The sequence below is a fragment of the Mixophyes fleayi genome, chromosome 4 (genome assembly GCF_038048845.1).
Source record: "Mixophyes fleayi isolate aMixFle1 chromosome 4, aMixFle1.hap1, whole genome shotgun sequence".
NCBI lineage: Eukaryota > Metazoa > Chordata > Amphibia > Anura > Limnodynastidae > Mixophyes > Mixophyes fleayi.
The window spans coordinates 236,168,896-236,194,238 of NC_134405.1; the positions used below are offsets into that span (position 1 = coordinate 236,168,896).

General features: G+C 38.7%; 1 protein-coding gene across 1 annotated transcript in view; it reads right to left on the reverse strand.

Annotated features, from left to right (window-relative positions):
• Window positions 1-25,343, reverse strand: part of PTPRR (protein tyrosine phosphatase receptor type R) — a 139,599-nt gene that overhangs the window by 104,080 nt on the left and 10,176 nt on the right. The window contains exon 2 of the mRNA XM_075209525.1: window positions 17,676-17,980. Within this exon, the coding sequence (XP_075065626.1) occupies window positions 17,676-17,980 (305 nt within the window). The remainder of the gene's footprint in view (window positions 1-17,675; window positions 17,981-25,343) is intronic.

Sequence of the window (25,343 nt, forward strand, 5' to 3'; positions counted from 1 at the left end):
TTTATAACTGGTGAGAAAGGACTTACAAACCTTTTAAAAGCACATAAGTTGTATAGCAATAAACATTAACATTGATTTGGCGCTTATCAATGAAAGCTGATGGAAAACATAATTATTTAATAAGTGTATACAATTCAAATCACTCTTATTGTCTCACTCTCATATTATTAAATTCTGTCAAATTATGTTAATTGATCAAGATGTGTTACCATAAAATGTCAAAGTATAAGACAAGTTCAATAATCTGAACCCCTAGTACACTAATATAGGATGGCAATCATTATATATTGATATATGTATATATATAAGTAAAAATAAGGAGAGAAGCGCCAAACATAGTGTGATACCACATTATAAATAACACATATATTCAAATGTTGTGTAGCCGCGTACCAAATAGTAAAAGGTTTGAGCTTATCTGTAAAAGTTGCAGCTCCTCCTCATTAGCCACCAAATTCACACTAGAACTTGGAACAAAGATGATAACATAGTGTAGTATGTCCAACAGCAATTTAAAATGGTTTTATTATATATCCAAATGCAAGAATAAGCAATTGCCCGTACATCAACATAGATAAAAATAGCTTATCTGAAGGTATCTCCGATATCCCCAAAGAACTTCCTTATGTGGGACAGGATTCACAGCGATCCAGAGAACACCTCCTCCACCTTAACGCGTTTGATAAAGTCTTCTAGGCACCAACAATAATTCCATGGTCATATTTCTTCCTTGTTCTGGTGTCTGGTCTGAACCACTGAAACTCTTGATCATGTCTGCATATATTGCATTAACACAGGTATGCAGGTGTGCCTAATAAAATGGCCACTGAGTATAATTATATACAACAGTGGTTAAAGAGGAAAAGTAAAAGTAACGGTATGGAAATTTAGAAGTGGCGGTATGGAAAATGTATGTGATTTGAAGTTGATAGTTTTACAATCAGAGCAGCAAGAAAAGAAACACTGTGAAATACCCAACTTTGGCCTCTTTTAATTCTTTCTGAATAACACCATCCTTTCAAACACCTGCTGTGAACCTTTAAATTGAGTGAACCACTTCCTTTTATGTGTGTGTGTGTGTATATATATATATATATATATATATATATATATATATATATATATATGTATACACAGTCGTCGAAGTGGAGGTGTATATGAAGGAATGTCACAACACCACTTCTCCAGCTGCCTTCATTCTAAAACTATAAAATTACATTAAACTTCAACCACTGCATATATATATATATATATATATATATATATATATATATATATATATATATATACATATACAAACAGAGCCAGAGAGTGCTCATAGTGCAGTAATTATTCAACACCATATGGATTGTGTGTAAGTCTAATATGAACTGCATACAATAAAAAGGTAAAATGGAGCTTATCTGTAATCCTCATGAAGTACTCCGAGAAGAAGACCCAAATCCTGAATACAAATATTGGACTTCAGCCAGTTTCATGCAGTGATAACATAGCATTCCTTGAAAACAGGTGAAAGCATGCACTCCCATAGCCGGGGGAAAATAATCATCCCCCTTCGAGGATCACAGATTTATTTTTTTATTGTACGCAGTTTATATTAGACTTATACACAATCCATATGATGTTGAATAATTACTGCACTGATTGTATTTGTTTTTCTGTTTTTACATTTGCCCCCTTGCTGGTTGGGGGGTTTGAGTGCTGGAGTAGCTGGCATGAACTACTATACCTTGGAGCACTGATAACAGAACTGATTGTTATATATATATATCCTTTCTAACTAGTGTGTTTGGTGATTTCATTCTTCTAATTAGTGTGCTTGGTCATTAGTGTACTTGGTCATTAGTGTGTTTGGTCTCTTCATCCACACCCACCCATTGCTAACATAAAATACAGCCTTGCAATCTCCAAAGTCACACATCAGCAGTAGAATGGGTCACATTGAAGAGCTCAGTGACTCTCCACATGACACTGTCGTAGAATGCCACCTTTCCATGTTCATTTGCAAATTTCTGATAATGCTAGTGTTGCCCTAGTCAAATGTAAGTGCTGTTATTGTGAAGTGGAAACATCTAGGAGCAACAACTCAGCCACAAAGTGGTATGCCACAGAAATTCATACAACAGGACTGCCAAGTGCTGAAACGCGTTGTGTGTAAAAATCATCTATCTTCAGGTGCAAAACACAAGATGAATTCCAAGCTGCCTCTGGAAGCAACATCAACACAAGAACTGCTGATCAGCCGCCAGGGGAGGGCTGGCACATTTTAGCCCGGGAAACAAGACTCATCTCAGCAGCGTATTTTAATCGAAAAAAAATTAACGTGGTCCAGTGACCCAGCCCAAGGTACCCCACTATGGGACCGGCCCATGGGGCAGATGCCCCCTGCCCCTGGCAGTCACACACAAGCCTCAGATCACCATGCGTATTGACAAACATTGACTGCAGTGGTGTAAATCAGTGTAAACATACTCTCTGAAGTGACGAATCACACATCACCATATGGCAGTGCGATGGATGAATCTGGGGTCAGAGAACCCTGAATGTTTACTGCCAACTGTAAAGTTTGGTGGAGTAGGAATATTGGTCTGGGGCTATTTTTCATGGTTTAACCTCCTGGTCTTATTAGTTCCAGTGAAGGGAAATCGTAATGCTACAGCATACAATGACATTCTACAGATTTGTGTGGTTTCAAATTTGTGGCAACAGTTTAGGAAAGGCCCATTCCTGTTTTAATATTATTCATATATTTTTTTCTTAATTTCTTATTATGCCAATATCATGAGACTGATGTTAATGATGCTCATGATGGTGATGCTGCTGCTGCTGATGATGATGAAGGCTTCATCTCCCTAGCAATAGCATAGGTATGTGGCTTGACAGCGTTATTAGTAAAGTCGAACTTTCCTATTTGGACACAATATAATAATATAGTAAAGTGTCATATACATAAGACAGAATGGTAGTCAGCTGGATTCTGCAACCTATTGATCATTATCTACCATCCTTTCATCTGCTAGCTAGCCCTGGCTCTTTTTTTCTTAGCCCTCACTTTGATCTTGTTTTCTCTATTACTGATTAACAGTGATAAAATGTCTGTATGTGGATTAAATAACAGAAGCTTCACAATAAAATGCCAATTTTTGCATAGGAAAAGAAAGATTATTAAAATATGAGCCTATTGTTATGAATCATTGTCTGTTTATTTAACATTAGGAGCCGGAGTCAAAAATAGGTGAAATAAAAATAAATTTTATTATGAAAAACACATGTGTTGGCAAGTAGTGGAGCCCTTAGGCTAGAGAGAAACAAACAGCACTGCACAGCAAATAGTACAGGATATTGAATAAATATAATAACGTGGCTAAGTGGTTAGCAATTCTGCCTCACAGCACTGAGGTCATGAGTTTGATTCCTGACCATGACCTTATCTGTGTGGAGTTTGTGTGTTTGCGTGGGTTTCCTCTGGGTGCTCTAGTTTTCTCCCACAATCTAAAAATATACTAGTAGGTTAATTGGCTGCTATCAAATTGACCCTAGTCTGTGTGTGTGTGTGTATGTTGGGGAATTTAGACTATAAGCTCCAATAGGGCAGGGGCTGATGTGAGCGAGTTCTCTGTGCAGTGCTGCGGAATTAGTTGCACTATATAAATAAATGGTGATGATGATGACAATTACTGCCACAATAACATAGAAGCCAAAGTCACTGAGGTGCAGTTAAACTCAAACTTGAAATAATAATATGGAGCAGCAGGCTTACAGGGTAAAAAGCTGGAAGGTGCAATGATGAAACAGTTCAGTGAAACAGCAAGCAACCAGGATTAAGAATCTGAAGAGACGCAAGAAAACGGGTAACAAAATTATATTAAGCTGAGATCAAGAAAAGGGATAAAGCTGGCGATCAGAGCAACAATCTATACATGGGAGCAAATAAACAATAACCAGCAATGAACAGAGTAAGGGGCAGGAATAAAAAGCAGAGAGGCAGGTGCAAGTAGTCAGGTGTGAGAGGTTAACCCTGTCACAGGTAAAAAGTCCACAGCTGTGATACACAAAGTCTAGAACAGCAGCCCCTCTGATGGAACAGAGAAACTGCATGCCACACATGTTCACGACACAGTCCTAAAACCTTTGGTGAATATTCTACATTCTGATTGGTGATTTTGTGTTTACAAAATGGTTCATGCCTTTTTTATTTGATTCAGAAAAATATTTAGCTAATAATGGAACACTCAGATTCATAGATTTCAGATCTTCAGTATTATTCTACTTATATAATTTTTGTGCTTGATGCAAGTCTCAACTGATTGAGTATTTAACGCTCCTGGAAGCAGGTCTACTGCTAAACTTCCACAAATGGAGACCCCAAACCCAAGGAAGATTAAGTCTAAACTTCAATTCTAATTGTATGTAGCTGATGATCTAGACCTGGCCCTACTTTTAAAAATGTTGTGACTTTACAGCCAAATTCTAAAGAGTGAAAAGGCTGCCAGACATTATAATTTGTAAAATTGAAGTTGTCAAACACATGCTGCATAGCTATTTGTTAACAAAATATGTGCACTTGCATTTAGATGAAAAGGGGATGCCAGTGGAAAGTTTGGTTGGTATGACAATGTGATCTGAGAACAGGTCTGATGTCTTAAAGTGTCTCAGACTACCTCTCCACTAAGTGTCAAGGCACTAGTTGTCTTTACATCTCCTGTAGAAAAAAAAATGCTCTGTTTAAATTCACCATTAATTTAAGCAAAAACGAAAAAGAAAAATCAATCACATGAGAGATTTTTAGTGCAATCCCCATCAAAGCAGATATACTGTAAAACTGATTTTGTAATTTTGTAAATTGTACTGTGGACAGAATCACCACAGCTGTCCACTCATTTCTGTAGCTAAGGAAACCAACTATACTACTTAAATCACACAAATACCTCAAACAATGTGACTTCTGTTCACCCATTAATTTGTCTAGGACCAATTTTTGTACAGTTGAAGTTACAGTGATATGATATGAAAAGTGAATTCAAATTTATTTTTATTTACTCAGCAGTTTGTAGTTATATATAAAGGGCCTCTTGTAGACTTTGATACATTTTACACCAGAAACGTACATACGTGAATGAGAAAAAAGGTGTATTTACATATGTGTGTTGATTTGTACGTATCTCCTGATACATTCAACTCCAAAATCGCAGTTTTTATGCTACAATTGTGCAAGCTTGCATCTAATGGTAGCATATGGGTGAGACTTGACAGTAGTAAAGCCGCTATTTGTACACAATATAATATTGAAATGCAGTGTAATATACATAAGAGAGAATGGTGTACTGACAGTGTAATTAGTGAATGCAAAATTACATTTTCCATACAATGTAATTATATAAAGACAGCTACACATCCATTATTTAGCGCTTCAAAAATTAAATGTGAATCTTCTTTTCAGGAATGGTCCAAATGGAAAAGACAAAAGTAATGCGAAAAGGTGGCTGTGACTTGACATAAAATAGCCGTAACACTAATGAATGAAGTACTATCACCTGTAGAGATGCAAGTAGCCAATCAGAAGCAGCTAAATAGTATTCCTGATGGTAATCATCATCGATTACACCTGCCTTCATGTACCCCAAAGAGATTCACCTCCTAAGAGTCACATCTGGGATGCATTCACATCTAAGTATGTAGCATCTCTAGAGTGCACGTTACCCTACGTGAACACCAGCCGCGGGCTGGGAGAGGGAAGCCCGGGGGGCACACAGGCGGCCGCATCTCATGAAACGGGATGTGGCCGCGTCAGCGCTGACGTGGCCGCATCTCATGTCATCAGATGCGGACGCCGGTGAAAAGGTGGTATATTGCATCCGGGGGGCGGCCGACCGGCCTACCCCCCGGCCATAATAGCGGTCTGACTGAGCGGCCCGGGCCAGCCCGCCCCTGGTGAACACACTCTTACTGCACTCAGTTAATGCTTTCCTGACTCTCCAGGTGCAAAGGGCCGCAAATATAACAGAAGTACAAATCTAGATGCAGGCCCATTTCGGTTACCAAGTGCAATATGAATATGCATATATATTCACGCCACAAAAATTGATGTACATCCAACTTCAAATTAATTTAATTTGTTTATTATTTTACTATGTTTGTCCCCAATTGTAAAGCGCTACGGAATATGTTGGCGCTATATAAATAAATGATGATGATGATGAAAATAGAACAATCTTTCATTTAAGTAAAAGCCATTGCATTAACTAAGTTTCTTGATAAAAGAATTTTGTGTGTCTTGACAACTTTAAAAACAACATATAGTGTTTTACATTGGTGTCCAAGCTTAAAAGCTGTTCATCTGACACCATCTAGGCAAAACTAATTAATTTTATTATTAAAGCATCAAACCTTCCCATACAGAAAAGAAAAGAAAATCATCCCAGCTGTTGCTTAACAATTTTTTATTACCAAAATGTAATACGCTGGTTTTTAAAACATATGGTGCTAATATGATAATTTTTTTAACTATTATCTATGCATTAACTTCCAAACTTGTTGTGGATGTGTATCTCAGCCAACTGAAAGATCGGAAGGTGTTCTTGTGCTCACGGTGCTCTCAACTTTAGACTATATCCTGGATTATAGTTTCTGAGTATTCTGTGGTCTCCAGTTCTTGAGTTCCATCCCTGCACATTAAACTACAGCAAACAAGTTTCAGTTATCGTGACAGATTTATCCTATTTGCATTTCTAGAAGTGCAGGTTTGCATCATGTTTAACCCTGTTTTTCTCACAGTATCACTAATATTTACTTCTACATATAGTCCCTCAGTTATTCAATTCACCTTTTAATGGAATATTTCATGTACTGATATAGATAAATCTGTATCTCTCACATGGTGTTTGAAAAAATAGTTAATTCACTACTGTCTTTGCTCTGCACTAGTTGTCATTATCCAGACTGGGCATAAAGTACACTGAAGAACTTGGTTGCCAATGTGTATACGATGTAATCTAATGTTAGTAGCATATAGTGCTCTCCTATTATAACCCGATTGAGGTTTCAAAATGATGAGAGACTCAAAATAATAGACACCTATATATTTAGAATCCCATACAAAACTGCACATAGAAACTGATGAACTATGTTACAGAAACAAAGCTCCCGCAGCTCTATAGTATGTAACAAGCTCAGGTTGGTAAATGTAATAATGCACATTGAGCTAAACCATACCAATAAGCAGAGAGACTATAAAACCAGATGCAAGAAAACAAAAGCAATAATGGAGATGTCTGTTCGTACAAACCAGATAGAGCTAGAGATTGTTAGCATGCTCAATTTTCTATGTGATTACCTTAAGCCACTTCTTCTTTTTAAATGGAAGCATATCGGGTGATTTGTTGTGTGGGGGGACACATGGCTATCTGTACTTGGCAAAAAAACCTGAAATTTTGCAACAGCTCAGAGCTGAATCAGGGCTCGTTCTTTCAAATGCAGGTATTTCCCTGCTCTCTCATGAATAATATAAGCCATATATGAGAGTAAAACAAGCATTATTTTAGGAGAAAGATGTAAACATTTACTTGATTAAAACTGATAAGGCTAATGGGGTAGGACTCTGTGATGTTTCCCCTCTGCAGTATCGCTGTTTTACCAGAGATGCTGCTCTTATGTACTTTATGGTCTATTTGCACCTCACCTGAGATAAACTCTTTCCCTGGACTATCACCTGCACATGTTTCACTACTTTATAGGACCTTGCTGGCCATTGATTAATGTAATCTTTATCCTGAGACTTGGAAAATCTGCTTTCCAGTGTTTGTTCCTGTGTATCCTTTACTCTACCTGCTACCACCAATCCTACTTAGTTTGCCTGTATTTTCTCAGCATCTAATTCTCAGCAATTGCCTATCTTGTAATTATCTGCATTGTAAGTGTCATTTTGTTCCTGCATTTACTTGCTATCAGTATATGTTCAAAGACTGTTCTTCCTATCCAGCCACACCTGGATTGTGTTTATTTATATCCTGCAATACCTGGACTGAGTTTTCTTTATACCCTACTATTCCTGGAATCTATTTTGTTTTACCATGTTCCATCTGCAACCTCAAGGCTCCATGACTCTAAGTATTTGTCCTACAATTAAACAGTTTTTCACCTGCTACTGACGCATTTTGCTATCACTGTAAGCAACCAGTTATCAACAACTCTTAGCACTCAAAAAGTACTTCTCCTTTGGGGAGACGGCTCCTGAGAATGAAGGCTAAGTGAATCATGCTAAGTTGGGGGTATGCTCGTTTGTTTAGCATAAATGTAATTGTACAGAGAATGCACATAAAATAAGAAATATGCTTACATGCGTATGCCGATTTGTTTGAATCTTAAAAATTGTGTCGCCTTACAACTGGAGAGGTGGAAGGGGGATGGAAGGGGCAGTTTGACTTAGTGTAACAGTATGGATTTGTTAATGTAACTGAGGGTAAGGCAAACTCGCACATAGACTCAGATATGCCTGTATCACTTGTGGGTGCCTGACCACCAGAGCAAATACATAGTGAAGATGATGAATATGGTTGCCAGCACTACTTAGTCGCTTCTGATTTGGAAATGACCTCTGAAGCTTATAGGTGCTAACTTCATTGCTTGTGCTTAAATTATATGATTCTGTGTCTGGTATAGCAGGTTACTGCTATTTTTAACTGTTTCACACAATACACAGGTTCATCACTACACTTTCAGTTTTAATTATTTCGCTGATAAAATTGATTTTAAGAAGAAATTTCAACTCATCTAAATGTTTGTGTTAGGTTTTAATGAATATCAATAACATTTATATTTTATTCAACTTAATCTATTAAGTTCCCCATTTCACATATTCCTTCTTTTCTCTTAGTGTTACCTATATGTTACATGTGAGGGCACACCTTCCCTTTGATATTGTGTATACATGAGGTTATATATCAAGCATGTATGAATCAACGATAATATAATATATCAATAGGATTTTAGATATACCCAATGCGATACATAATTGTTGAGCGCCAAGTCTAATTTGCAGAGTCTTATGTAGTGTCAAGTCTAATATGCATATCTGGTATGAACTATAACAGATATGGGTCTACATATTATTACCTATTCTTGCCATCTCTCTTTCACTGTCTGCTCAGTGAAGGGAATACCGTCTCTTGCTGGGCCTATATCCTGTCCTCGACTGGACTCTGACAGCCATATGAAGGCCAATGTAGGACTAAAACTATCACCTGTTTATAGAACTGATACTTTATTATGTTTTAAAAAAAATGTTTGGAGGCAACCTGTGGCTCACGGACATAGGGAATTGCCCAGATTACCCCATCCCCCATTGCTGTCTCTGGGAAGGCATAGGCAAACTGAGGGGGGGGGTTTCCTAGTGCCAGGAAAACCCCCCTCCAAGCCTGGGGCACTGTATAATTGAGGTGGCTGGACCCTGCCCCCGCTTCATACGGCTCTGCTTGAAAAGGGAGAGCTGCATGCACCTAACAGAAGTGCACACATCATTGCTCATGTATATTATGGGGATAGGAAGAGTCGGAGAGCAGCCAAGCACTGTCTAAAATTATAGCCACGCCCCCATGCATGCTTGTCATGCCCAATGGTGGCGTGGTGTGGAAACCCCCCTCTACAAATCCTGCGTTTGCCCCTGGAAATAGTGAATGGACCTGATGGGTCTTCCATGGCTGTAAATAGTTCCCTATCTGTAGTATTACCTCCGTAACCTACTAATGTGCAAATGTAGATTATACTTTGCTAACCATTGCTATCTTGTCTATAACAGAAACTTACTACTAGAGACCGATCATTGTGCTGCTCTTCGTTCAATAATAAAATTTTACTCTTTCTTTTCATGGACACTGAACTCCTGAGCAGCTATTGGATTTCAGTAAACTGAACTGTAATCCGCTTGACTGTTAAGGAATTCAAGATGAACAGCAAGGAAGGAGAATAGTGCTAATATGGATAAAGACCTATGCAAGTGGTAAGTTGCAATCACAGGCAGAGAGGTGAGGTTTATGAGGAGGCAATCATCATTAATAATAATATTATATGTGTAAGGCCTTGTGTAACAATTTTCTGGGGTTCACTATTAAGATTCCATTGGCATCTATTGGGAATCATTGCTTGTAAAATTTCTTGGAGGTCACCACTGGAATAATAGTGTACATGTCACTGGTTGGAGGCTCATTTAAAAGTTCTGAATTGGGGCCCTTAACCACCTTGGTCCATTACTGATGCACATTTTGATTTATTTGAATACACACTCTTTCCTAGGTTATAAAAATACAGATTTGTTGGTATTTGTTGCTGGTTTGCTTTATATTATTCTTGTAAAGCACTCTGGTATATGTTAACACTTTAAAACCATAAGCATGAGAAAAATAAATATCTTAAACTGGACCAGCACAGCAGCCCACAAACAGGCTGCGCACAGTGTATGCATGTGGTGGGTAACTCATAAATACCCCTATAACATTAAGGTATAGTACAGTCTGGGCCTGAGTCATTAAGGAAGGTAAGGCAAAAAAATGAGTAAATGTTCTCTGGGACAAACCATGTTAATCAATGCCAGGGGTGCAAATTAGTTTATTATTTTGCACATCAGTTAGATACTGGCTGTTTTTTCATCTAGCACACAAATACGTAATAGCTTTATTTGTACACCAAAATTTAAAGTTGATCTAGGACATGCCCTACCCCAACTATACATTTCCTCACATTTTACATTTACCTTCCCCTCCAATGCAACATGATTTTGCCCAGATACAAAGTTACTCCTTTTTTATGCTTTACTCTCCTTAATGACTCAGGACCTCTATGTTCTAAAACTAATCCAAAATATTACATCCAGTGTTTAAGCAGGACTAAATTCACTTTTATGCTCTGCTTCATTTTAAAAACATCCACAAACTTATTTTAAAACTGCTACAATTACAGTTTCCAGAAATCTATCAAGAGTACAATTCTCAGAAGTCTGAGTCAAAAATAAAATCTTAACTAAACTAATATTCCCATGAATATAATGTGAAAACCTTAAACATAGCACAGCTAATTAATCCCTCATATGAAAATGGCTTGATATGACTTTGATTAATGATTTTAATTATGATATCAAAGGCTTTGTTATTAATTAAACACAATATTTAGCAAAGTGTGACATAGAAAAGCCCTTAGTTTATATATAGCAGCAATAATATACAGCATCAGGTATCAATCTTATGATTATTATTATTCAAATGTATTAATAATGTGCTTTACAATTGGGGATAATTACAATAATAAAACAAGATAAGGTATTAACAGGCAGACAAAGGGGTAAGAGGGCCCTCGTCATAGGTTACAATCTATAATTCTTAAATATTTGAATACTCTACACACAGGTTTGGTCTGCAGCTATTGACATAATGTTGGTTGATGGTGTGCATGCAATGAAAGTCTACCCAGTAACTGTACGAGAAGCACAATTAAAAACATATATGATTTGTGGAACATTTTTTAGGATCAACACATAACTACATGTATGTAGTCTTCTTACAATTTTATTTCTGTGGTTAAAAATAAATCTAATAGCATTATTGGGGTGTACTTCCTACAGGGTTGTCTCATAACACATATATAATACACATAGATGTATAAACTGCCATAATATCTTAATAAACATTGATCTTTGATGTCATCACTTCAGTTTCATTATCACAACAAAAAAGCCTGATTAAAAGCATTAATCTATAAAACCTTAAAATGCAACGTCGTGCAGAGAGAGAGAGAGAGAAAAAAAAAAACTTTATATATTTAGGACTGAATTTGCTATGACATGTACACCAGACATAAATATATCCGCCATTTATGTATATGTTTATATATTTTGAGTGACTCCTTCTATTCTACAGGGTTCTGGATTAAATGAGATTGTATGAGATAGAAAAACATTATGCAAGGGCGACAGAACACAGTAAACGGGGTAAGCAAGGTGGGGGGGGGGGTGCCAAGACTGAGGGGCGCTCCCTCTGCCTGTCATCCCCGATGGTCCACTGGCACAAAAAAAAATTAGAAAATAAAAACACTGCAGCGCCGGCGCCCTCATCCTCCTCCTCCCTGCTCCCTTCTCACTGGCAGTGACGCGCGTGACGTCATCACGTCCTGAACCAGTCAGTTAGGAGCGCGCCGAGAGGAGCAGCACGTGGAGCCAATAAGACAAGAAGAGGAGATTGAATAGAAGAAGACAGAAGAAGGTAATAGAAAGGTAAGTAAATAACGGAGGGAGCAGCAAGGTTGAAAAAGGAGAGGAGGGACAGCAAGGTTGAAAAAAAGGAGAGGGGGAGAGCAAGGTTGAAAAAGGAGAGGGGGACAGCAAGGTTGAAAAAGGAAAGGGAGAGAGCAAGGTTAAAAAGGAGAGCGGGGGACAGCGTGTGGTGCAGGAGAGGAGGTCAGCGTGTGGTGGAGGAGGTGGGGGCAGCATATGGTGAAGGAGAGGGGGTGCACCATCTGCTGGAGGAGAGGGGGGGCGCCATGTACTGGAGGAGAGGGGACAGTGGATGAAGAGAGGGAGGCAGCAATGTGGATGAGGAGAGGAGGGCAGCGTATAGTGGAGGAGAGGGGGGCTATGTGTGGTGGAGGAGAGGAGGGTAGCAATATGGATGAGGAGAAGGGGCAGCAATGTGGGTGAGGAGAGGGGGCAGCAATGTGGATGAGGAGAGGGGGCAGCAATGTGGATGAGAAGAGGGGGCAGCAATGTGGATGAGGAGAGGGGGCAGCAATGTGGATGAGCAGAGGTTATCGTGTGATGGAGGAGAGGGGGGCAGCATGGGATGGAGGAGAGGGGAACAGTGTGTGGCAAGGGTGCAAGGGTGCAATGTGTGATGAAGGAGAGGGCACCGTGTTATGAAGGAGGCACAACCTAACTAATTAGCCAAAAATGTGAAATGTTATTACAAAGAATACATATTCCTAATTTATATTATTGATAAAGCAATTCATGTTTGCTGTTTAATTTGTTTATTTGTATTACTCTCTTTATTTAAAGTGTATTATATGACTTGCATTAAAAGTAAAAGCATTATTGAATAAACAAATAATTTATAAAAGAGGAGGGCGCAAATTATTTTTTTGCAGGTGGTCGCCGGACATGCTTGCACTTGGCCTGACATGATGAAGGTGATTATGAGAGCGAGTGTCAGCTGTCTATTGCAAACACTGGGTCACTGAAAAAAAATATAGTATATATATATATATATATATATATATATATATATGTACATAATAATATTTAGAAACCTCTTTCATTCATCAAATACTCCTGGGTGTATCTGGATTAGACTGAGGCTAGAGAGTAGAAGCAATGATCTACTCTACAGCCAAGTATGTTTTCCAGATCCCTCACCTCTCCACTTTATGCATCACATAAGTAACCTAATAAGAGAAAATGGAAGAAAGTAATTGACTGTTAATGTAATATAGAAAGAGAAATGATGTAATTAGGCCAAAACATTATGTAACATGAAAATGATGATGTTGGCATAAAGAGATAAAACTAGGTGAAACCTTCCAACTATCATAGATAATGAATATAGAAGGATATTTATTCTAAAGTGCTGAATATCGGATCATTTTATTGAATTTATAAGATACAATATTACTATTATATAGTTCATTCAGTAAAGCTACACAATACATCCACAAATATTACTTACAGAGGTTCTTCTTAAAATCCTGCCAATTTTGGCAGGCACACACCAGTGAACATGATCTCGACCAGAGATTCTTTTCACCCTCTTGTCACTGGAAGCTTCCAGCATTGCACACATCATTCTGGCCAACTGCTGAGGTTGTACAAACTGGGAATAACCATTTTAGACTGGGCCAGTGAAAATATAACAGTATCCACATGACAATTAAGATCCCACTGAGACCCTTTTATTACTGTATGGGTAATGATAGGTGTCAGATGGGTTGTACATTTATTTGCAATGACTTTGATCCTATTTGTCATAACATTTCCTCAGTAACATCTGTAACAATATAAATTTGCACTTTCTAAGACTTCCTCAATTCTCTTAGATTAAACAATATTAACAATATTCATCATCAGCTATTTGTATAGCGCCACTAATTCTGCAGCCCTGTACAGAGAACTCACTTACATCAGTCCCTGCCCCATTGGAGCTTACAGTCTAAATTCCCTAACACACACACACAGATTATTTCCACTATTTCCAACAGAGCCCATACATCAATAATAGCTCTAATTTACTGTAACATATACATAAAATAATATACCGGATAAAGATGAACTTGAATTAATGCTGTCAAAATCGAATAATTGAATGAAATCATTCTAAATTAATAAATATTGCATTTAACAGGTAAACAGAGGAAATCTACTTACATTCACACCTACACTTGTAAATAGTTCACTTTTAATAAAGTTCTAACTCACATCATATTATTAGTAAGACTTAAAGGTTAATTATGCAAAGATAAATTTACATTAAATGTGTTTATGGTTCAGGTCCTAAGAAATGTATGGTGTTTGGTCTTATATTAATCCTCATTTCACCAGCAGGAATACTGTACCAGCAGTTAAGCGATTGCACATAGCGTTTGCTAGTTATGATTAGTATAACATTCAAATTAATAAATACTTTGTTAAAAGGTTAGTTCAAACCAGAGTATTGGCAGTTTCCTGAGGCAAGACACCCAAGCAGCTGTTGGAGTGAGTTGCCCCCACCTTTGGAAGAGCTTTGTTTGAACCAACCTATGACCTGCATTGTACTGGATTATCTTGGCCACTGGGACAGCAACACTCTCTTTGTCATCACAGACTTCAGGACTGATGACTTTCCCTAGATCCAGGGTGCGCTGCATAACGTATCGATTATACTTTCTTGTATTTTGTTATACTTTATCACAGTTTGCTCTAATTATGATATATTTTGGTATTAAATATCTTTGGGCTTTGGAACCACATTAATCGCATCAGACAATCTTTATTGGTGACGATAGAAACATAACAACGCATATGTGTGGTCCGAGGCCAGTTACCTACTTATAATAAACCAGATAACATTTTCTCAAAACAAGATCATTTCACTACTACAATTAATAATCAAGCTGATCTAATTAGCATCACACATTAAAAAATCTGCAGTAATGTTCATAAAGTGTGTCTCCGATCCTTTGCTCCTTTGCATCAACACATTATTACATCATTTTAACATATTATTAAGTAATACTCTCTGAGTTTGAGAGGGATTATTTTTAAAAACAGCTGTTCAGATTTATTCACAAAAAGTGATAATATAACCCAAATGATCCTTTTATTTAGCTGTTTAACATAACTTAACCATTAGGTATACAGTTATTTTATTTCATATCATGGCTACATTGACCTAGAGACTCACACTCCCTATTTGAACCCATCTTATAGCAGAAACTTTTACTATAAAATAAATTTTTAGAGATACTTATTACATGATATCCAGAAATATTTTCAGAATATTTAAGTCATAGTGTCTCTTAAAATTATTAAAATAAGTATACAATCACCATACAATATAAAGTATAAATGTAATAGGTATTTCACAGTATCAACAAAACATTTACATAAGTTAGAAAAGAGATCAGAAAGTTTTTCCTGTAGTATTCAAAACCATATACATGAAAACAAGATAAATTATGTCTATATCAAGTCAATATACATTTAACCATACAAATATCCAAACAGAAAACAATGTAATGTACAAACTATCTTTAAGTGATACATACATCCCATGTACCTCAACTTTTAAAGAACCTTACAAAAAAGATAGTTATTATAATAGTAGCATATTCATTATGAAAATAATCCATTATTATTAGTTCACTCTGAACATTTGTTAAACCATAGGTTGTCAAAAAGCCCATTACTTAGCACCAGGGGTAACCCCCTCCCCCACGAGTCAAGACAAATTCCTGCTCCCAGGCAGCATCTTAAAAGCAACAGAGACTAGGTTTTCACTTCACTTACTGGCCCACAACCCCCCCCCCCCCTCCCCTCATGTGGCACTCCAATCAGTAGCCTCAAATGATTGCAGGAAGAAATAAGAAGTATAGTGTTTATACACCATCTGGGGCTGGTTCCCGTGTATGCACACGTTAGACCAGCCCTATAACCAAACCATACCCTGTATGGATATGGTTCTTTGCATAATCAAACCTTTTCCTTTAATCAGTTGGGTATATCAGGCACTTGTTCTAGATCATAGGATAAGACACTGTAATACTATCTGTCTGACCCCCCTCTGCAACAACAATCACTGTGAGAACCCACTCTGTCTATTACTACTACATTTTCTATGCAAATTTTATTTTTACATTATGCATTTACTTGGTGATTACATGCCATTTATTGGTAACTGCCTTTGTTAGTTTTAAAGGTCCTATTGTACTCTTTTATCATGTTGTACTGTTGTTTGCTGTCATTATCAGGGGCATATTGAAGTCTAATTACTACCATGGCTTTGATTTATACACATTAATTGCCCATTAAGATTTGTCATTAGCATCGTTGGCATATCAAGCATCAGCTGGGCGTTTGTCCAATTAGCCGATCATCGCCACCTGACAAAGAACCCTGGATTACATAAATACTGGCAAGGATGACCAGTATGGCTACACTAATCCCTGAGAAAGCCCACTGTCACTGACTATGGCCGAAACGCGTTGAGTAACTATTGCCTCACTATCGCCAGGATTCATTAATTCGGACGTTTACACTTCTAGCATGCTAGATTTTTTCCTTTTTTCCTTTTTCCTTTTCAGCCATGTCTTGTCCAAGATCGGAAGTCTTGAGCACGCACGTGCCACTTCCATAAAAGAAACGGGCTGCGGATCACCAGTAACCACTCATCTGCACCTGGGAAAAGGGTGCTCCTGTACCCCAGGAGGGATCACCATTCTGGAACAGACCACCATGGCAGCACCTGCATTGTAAGTCTTCTTTGAACTTTTTGCATTTTTGAATTTTATTGCATACAACACAGACTTATATTGGACTATACTGTTTGCTTTCTTGTTGCCCTGACCTTGGCTTGATTACCAAACTATGCTTGTTTGCTGGTGACACTGAACCCTGCCTGACACTGAACCCTGCCTGGTCCCAGCTACTCAGTTTGCTCCTCTGAACAGACTCTTGCATCCTTGCATTGGGTAACTCCTCATTCTTATCCCTGCATTTAAACTGTATTTGCATTCACTGGAGCCTGTTATTTCTGTGGAAAATTCCTGCCATTCATCACACCTGTTCACACCTGTGTTTTGGAGTATACCTGTTAATCCTGCTTTCCGAAATCTGCATATTCCAAGAATTGAATCCTTGTTCTATATTTTGCCTGAATAAAGACATTTGATTTTCATACTTCTGTTGCCGCTTCCTGAATTTGCTAAGAATCATAACAAATGCTTGCTGATTATCATATATTTATTAAACAATATCCACCCAGTATGTAAGACTAGCCCACTATCACTGTAAAAAAATCTGAGCATGTAAAGCATATTACAGTATAAGTAGTAATTATAGCTGATCCTTATCCATAAAATGAATAATCAGATTAAAGTAATGTATAGTATAGTATAGTATATCTAGAATATATCTATAGTTCTAAAAAGTTTTATAGCACACTTACCACTAAAATCACACTTGCTTGTGGAATGGGAAGGTTTTCTACTTCAATATTCAGATCTTCAGAAGCCAACAGATTCAGAGCTTGGTCGTGCGATGATTGAATGAAAGCTGATTTGACTAACACGCCAGGAATAAATTTATTGACTTTGAAGTTGGTTGGAGAATGAAAATTATTTCCAGGCATTTTCTGCCTTTCCAGGTCTATGCTCTTTTTAATACCGTGTACATGACTGTAAATAAATTTGGGCTTCCCACTCTTCCTCTCCTGAATTGCCAAGAAATGATCATGGTCTCCAGAGAAGCACTCTGTTGGGATAGAAGAAGCAGTACATTAATATAAGATAAGATAATCATACATAGAAGACATGCAAATGATTGGGTCCTCTTTCATAATTTAAAAGAAAGTGTTATTCATGACTCAACTTTATATTGTTTTTACCATATAGTGTGTGTGCAGTAGAGCACATTTCTACACAACACTCATTGTACAGTGCAGGAAGGTCATTTTTTATGACACCTGGTGACGTAGAGCAAACAACTCTGTAGTATACTATAATGAACTGTGATGGATGCCAGTGAACACTGCTGATAAGGAATAACTCCTGTGACACAGCTGTTGTAAAACAATCACTTTAAAATTCCAAAAATATATTTCCCAGTATTTCCAATTTATTTTATTGGATTAAATGTTCCATCATTCAAAAGGGGACCCTATTTATCAACATCAGCCAAAACTAGGAGTTTTGCTCAACAAAGTTGAGGCCGATGAAATGATATCCAAAACAGAGAAAAACATTTTTTTCACACAGTCATGTTAAATACACATGCTATAATTTCCTCAAGATTAACAAACACCTAACTTAATCACTGATATCATCCAATGACAGGGATTGGTTCTCTCATATTTAATTTAACACAATCTACTATATAAATGCCTAGTGGCGTGTGTGAAAAAAAAAACCAAGCTGCAGCGCCACCTGCTGGGCAGAGTTATACACTGATCTATATATTTCTTGAAGGAGAAGTGACAGTTGGGAGTGGTTGGTGGTTGCCGGGGGTGACAGTGGGGAGTTTTTAACACCTTAAGTAGCTTGATGAAGGATGTGGCGATGAAGATGAAGGATGAGGTGATGGAGAAAAATGATGAGATGGTGACATGTGGACAAAACCACGTTAAAAAAGGGTGCTTGCGTCGGGAAGTAACGCTCTTCCCCTGAGGAGGCCTGGGCTAGGCCCAAATGCATGACAAGAACCTTTTTAACACCTTAAGTAGCTTGATTTGACTAGAATGCATGAGTATCATGCACGGGTTAACTTGTATATTGATATGTATAAAACTAAGTTGGATTAGCTAAAGGAGGCTTATACATTGTTAGGGAAACCAAACTTTCATATATCTATAACAGGTGTTGAAATTTAATAATGGGATGAAAGTGATAATCAATATTTTCTGTACACTAATCTTGGTTGGGATACGATTAGTACGCAGTCAAAAAATTATTTTAGCCAAATAAACAAAAGGCACATAAGTTTAGTTTATTTATTTTATTTAATATAATGTTGTAAACAGCTAATTAATGTTTCCAACATATAAATTATTAGTTTGGTATGATTCTGTTTGAAAGCACATGAGAACGTTTCCAGTGTTATTTATGTAGCTTTCACACCTTGCGAACGCTAGTTATAAATAATGTCACATTTTCATACACCAAATAGCCAGTACACAGTGATCATAAAAGCCAGTTTATACAGGTCTAAAGGCGGAAATCTGGAGAAGAACACCTGGCAATCTCAAGGAACAATGACCATGCAAATCCACCAATATTACATTGAGTTCTTGGGAGGTCAAGACCCTTCAACCTATGAATGAGGACCTTAAGACTGTAACTGTGTATCTTTGTGATGTCGCTGCTTTTTACAACTGTACTGTGTATAAATTGTTCACCTCTGCCTTTGGAAACCAGAGTGTACTGATAGAAGCTTGTGTTAGTGCTAATCAGTGCATGCACATGCATACCAAACTTTGTCTTGTTATACTATTGTGAATAAAACCTATGTGATTTGGAACCACAGAGTTTGCATAGAGAATCTTTATTTTATACGATACTATGAATGTAACACAGATGACTATTTATCATTATCATACGGCACCTCATTTAACAACTGGATCATCCAATGATATAATGATTTTCTCACATTTAATTTATGACAATATTAATTTATTTTATTTAAAATTGCATTGCAAAGATTGAGAACAATGATGGATATACAATGGAAATAATGCTATCAGTGGCTAACTTGTTATGTACAATCTTTATACTCTAATATTCCACAATATCTTTAGAAGCAATAACACAGTAATTAGATAAGAATATGTTAGGCATATACAACTGCCTTTAAAGTAAACTATTTGTGTGACAAAATAAGCTTAATTATATCCAAAATAAAATTATTTCTCTAAGTATAGGATCACCATGGGCACCAGATTCACCTCCATTTATGTAAATTTACATATGAGGTCTTTGAAGAGAATTATATTTTGTCAGGTCTGTTTGGGTCATCTAATCTTCTATGGCTGGTTTATTGACACCCTATTATTCATATGGGATGGCGATACAGAATATATCACTAGCTTTATTTGCTTCATCAACACTAATTATTATAAACATGGGTTTTTATTTACATAGGTTTTTTAGAGCGCCCACTGCTTACTTATATTATTATTATTATAAATCTCACATTTGATTTATATTCCACTTCAGTTTTTTATTTTGGATTTCCCTCTATTTGCCTGACTGGAGAAAAATATCTCTATTAAGACATATTCTAAACCGATAAAACTGAATAGCTACTTACATTACTTATAATAGCTTTATAAACCAAAGATCAACAATATTCTTCATGATCAATGTAGAATACTTATATGAAATTGATCACTTAAAAGAGATTTTAAAGAACAGTCCAAAAAAATTTGTGTTTTTTTTTTAAATTCCCTTTATTGAAGTAAATATATAGAAAATTACAAACAATACATGTTTAACATCAATGTATATACAAATAATAAAACAATGAACTAAAGACATCACAAGATAAAAAAAAAGCAATCAAAAATAACACCAAGATGCATCTATAAATAACTATGCACTGACCAAAGACTCATAGAATGAAAGTACTTATTCATAAAGCGGGACCCAGGTACGGCCAGCCTTATCACTATTATTATTATTATCCTTTATTAGGTGCCACAATACAAACAGTAGACTATACAGGGTGGAACAGTACAAAACAATAAACGAGTAAAATCAAGAATTCATAAACCCCAGCCATGGCTATTGTAGTGAAGCTGGAGCAGAAAATAGGGATAGAGACAGGATGAAAGAGGGCCCTGCTCATAAGAGTTTACATCCTAAGGGAGTGTAAACAGACATGAGGCACATATGGGAGTTAGCTAAGGGGATATAGAGCCGGAGGAGTGAAAAAAGGGCCGGGAGGAGAGAGATGAGAATGAGCAGAGGAGAATGAGAAAGGGTTAGGTGGATGGCTGGTAGGCTTTAAGGAACTGGTGAGTTTTAAGTGCCCATTTGAAGGAGCACAAGTTTGGGGTCAGAGGGATTTTGTTCCAGTGAAGGGGAGCAGCAAAAGAGAAATCTTAGATTCTGGAGTGGGATGAGGTGATCAGAGTGGAGGAGAGGGGACGGTCATTGGCTGAGTGCAGGTAGGAGTGTGAATGGAGAGGAGATTTGAGATATAGGGGGCAGTTAAGTGGAAGAGAACCTTGTAGATGATGGTAATGGTGAGGAGTTTAAAAAAAAATTCTGTAGGGGAAAAGGAGGCCGTGTAAGGCAAGGCAGAGAGGGGAGGCAGAAGAGGAGTGGCATGAAAGGATATAAGTCTAGCAGCTACGTTGAGCATAGAATGAGTATGAAGGTGGGAGTGGGGGAGGCGGTAAGGAGAAAGTTATAGTAATATCAAGACGGGAGACGATGAGTGCATGGATAATAATTTTGGTGGCATCCTGAGAGAGGAAGGGCCAGATGCGGGTGATGTTGCGTAGTTGGAAGCAACAGGATTGGGCAAGGGATTGAATGTGGAGGGTAAGAGAGAGGGAGGAGTCGAGGATGACGTCCAGGCAGTGGAGTTGGGAGACAGAGGAGATTGTGGTGGTGTTAACAGAGAGAAAGAGAGGTCAAGGTGGGCTGAGAATCTAGAAAGAGGGAAGACAATTGGTTCAGTTTTAGCAATGTTCATTTTGAGAAAGCGTGGGGACATCTAAGAGGTGATGGCAGAGAGGCAATCAGATATATGCGAGAGAGGAGGGTGGAGGAAAGATCAGGAGAATGTCATCAGCATAAATGTGATACTGGTGACCGAAGGAAGAGATGAGAGTATAGAGCAAAAAGAATTCAGGGCAGAGAACAGAGCCCTGTGGTACCCCAACAGGGAGGGGGGAAGGTTGGAGGAAGAATTGGACATGGATACAGTGAAAGAACAGTTAGCAAGTTATGAGGTGAACCAGGCATGGACAGAGCCAGAGAGGCTGAGAGAGAGAAGTATTTACAACAGGAGGGGGTAGTCCACCATGTCAAAGGCCACGGAGAAGTCCAGTATCATAGATACTGCTACAAAAAAATACCCTTGATTCTTTTTTTTTCTTTAAGACAGGAGGATTCAATCCAGTCCATCCGAAAGATATAAAACAATGTAGTCTTAAAGACAGATAATGTCGGCAGGGATTCCTAAATCCACACCCGTAGAATGTTTTTTCTAGCCGCTGCAGATACGACTAACAATAGTTTCCTATTACTCTTGGTCTGTTTATTTGACTCAGGGGTAATACCTAAAACAGCTCACTCCACTCTGAGAGCACCTGTCTCCAGAATCGTTTGATGTACGGACACTCCCACATACTATGATAAAATGAAGCATCATCAACATGACAGGGACAGCTACTAGACTCACTAAGGCCTATACTAAACCTATGGTGTGGGGGCAAAAACTCAGATGAAAAATATAAAAAAATTCTCTATACATACTAGATAAAAGAGTAAGAAGGGAATAGGATAATGTTTTAAGATTTGATTCTATGGAAATGTAAGTAAATATTGTTAACCAATGAGACATTCCTGAACATATCTTGGCAAAATCAAAAGATCTCCTCAAACATTTATAATGTGATGAAATAGCTTTCCTCTGAAAGAGGGGCCTATCCAGCAGCAAGTCAAGATCATTACACCAATCAGCAGAAGATAGAGAATCCAATACAGTACCTACATAATGTCTAGCCCGGCGGTTCCCAAACTGTGCGCCGCGGCTCCCTGGGGTGCCACGGCGCTGTCACAGGGGTGCCGCGATCGCCCTAGAAAAAAAACGAAAAAAGAAAAAAAAAAAAACGTACCTATCATCCAACGCCGGATCCTCCTCCTCACTGACTGCCGGGCGTGAAGTCATCACGTCCGTCAGCCTCAGTGAGAAGGAGCAGCAGAGAAGATGTCCAGGAAAGCAGGTAAGTAAAGGAAGTGAAGGGGACAGAGAGGGGCTGAAGGGAGACACAGACAGGCTGAAGGGGGACACAGACAGGCTGAAGGGAGACAAAGACAGGCTGAAGGGAGACACAGACAGGCTGAACGGAGGCACTGAAGGGGGACACAGAGGCACTGAAGGGGGACACAGAGACACTGAAGGGGGACACAGAGGCGCTGAAGGGGGACAGAGAGACGCTGACGGGAGACACAGACAGGCTGAAGGGAGACACAGAGGCGCTGAAGGGAGACACAGAGGCGCTGAAGGGGACAGAGAGAGGCTGAAGGGGACAGAGAGGCACTGAAGGGAGGGACAGAGAGACGCTGAAGGCGGACAGAGAGACTGAAGGGGACAGAGAGACTGAAGGGGACAGAGAGACTGAAGGGGACAGAGAGGCTGAAGGGGACAGAGAGACGCTGAAGGGAGACACAGAGGCGCTGAAGGGAGACACAGAGGCGCTGAAGGGAGACACAGAGGCGCTGAAGGGGACAGAGAGAGGCTGAAGGGGACAGAGAGAGGCTGAAGGGGACAGAGAGAGGCTGAAGGGAAACACAGACAGGCTGAAGGGGACAGAGAGGCACTGAAGGGAGACACAGAGGTTGAAGGGGGACAGAGAGAGGCTGAAGGGGACAGAGAGAGGCTGAAGGGGACAGAGAGACACTGATGGGGGACACAGAGAGACACTGATGGGGGACACAGAGAGACACTGATGGGGGACACAGAGGCTGAAGGGGGCAGAGAGACAATGAAGGGGGCAGAGAGACACTGAAGGGGACAGAGAGACGCTGAAGGGGACAGAGAGGCTGAAGGGGACAGAGAGACGCTGAAGGGGGACACAGAGACGCTGATGGGAGACACAGAGAAGCTGAAGGGGACAGAGAGAGGCTGAAGGGGGACACTGAGAGACACTGAAGGGGACAGAGAGACGCTGAAGGGGACAGAGAGACACTGAAGGGGACAGAGAGACGCTGATGGGGGACAGAGAGACACTGAAGGAGGGGGATAGAGAGACACTGAAGAAGGGGGATAGAGAGAGATGCTGAAGGGGGGTCAGAGTGTGAGCTGATGAAGAGGGACACAGAGTGTGAGATGGCGAAGAGGGGGACACAGGGTGTGAGATGGCGAAGAGGGGGACACAGGGTGAGATGGCGAAGAGGGGGACACAGGGTGTGAGATGGCGAAGGGGATACAGAGTGATATGATAAAGGGGCACAATGTGATGGTGAAGGGGTCTAAATACATCTTACGTCATTTTGACCCAACTACTTAAAAATTATTTTTGCTTAGGGGTGCCTTGGAAAAACTATGGGGACCCTAAGGGTGCCTCGAGCTGAGACAGTTTGGGAACCACTGGTCTAGCCTGAAAAATTGCAAATGTATGCGTATGTGGCAGTTCAAATTTATCCAAGACCTGGGGTAATGTAAGGGATGTCTGTGAGGGAGCACTGACAAATGACTTGGTGCGGGTAATAGCCCTCAACTGTCAACAATTGAAAGGTTAGGAGGCCTGGCTGGATTGAAATTTGGGATTATATAAAAAAAAAAGGTAAATACAGAGAATGATGACTGCTGAGATTGAATTTGTGCAGAATAAAATGCCAAGACTTTCAAAACGTCATTAAAAGTGGGTTATCCAGAAGTTCTGAAACTTTTTGTTTATGGAAATAAAGAAAGGCGGTCAAATGGACATCTGACAGAAACAATTGCTCCAAGTTGCGGCAAGTCATAATTCACATAGATATTACCAGCATGTAGCCAATCCCTAATATAGTAATGTTCCTGAGAAGCCATATAATCTTAAATTAGGGAAGTTAATACTCCCATCTGATATACTCTGTTGAAGCTTAAAGAGACTTATTCTGGGCTGTTTTGTTTGCCAAATACAATATTTAAATTCCCTTTTCAGTAGATGTTCATCTGATGATGATAATAAAATAGGCAGCATTTGCAGCAGATATAGAAGTTTGTGAAATACAATCATTTTAATCAGATTGGCATGGCCCAGATAAGAAAGTATAAAGTGTTTCCATCCAGTCATTTCATCAATTGCCGCCTTAACCACCTTACTAATATTGTGGTAAATCAAATCATACATATTTTTTGAATATCCAGATAAGTGAAGGACCTACTAGACCAGGACAAAGAATAC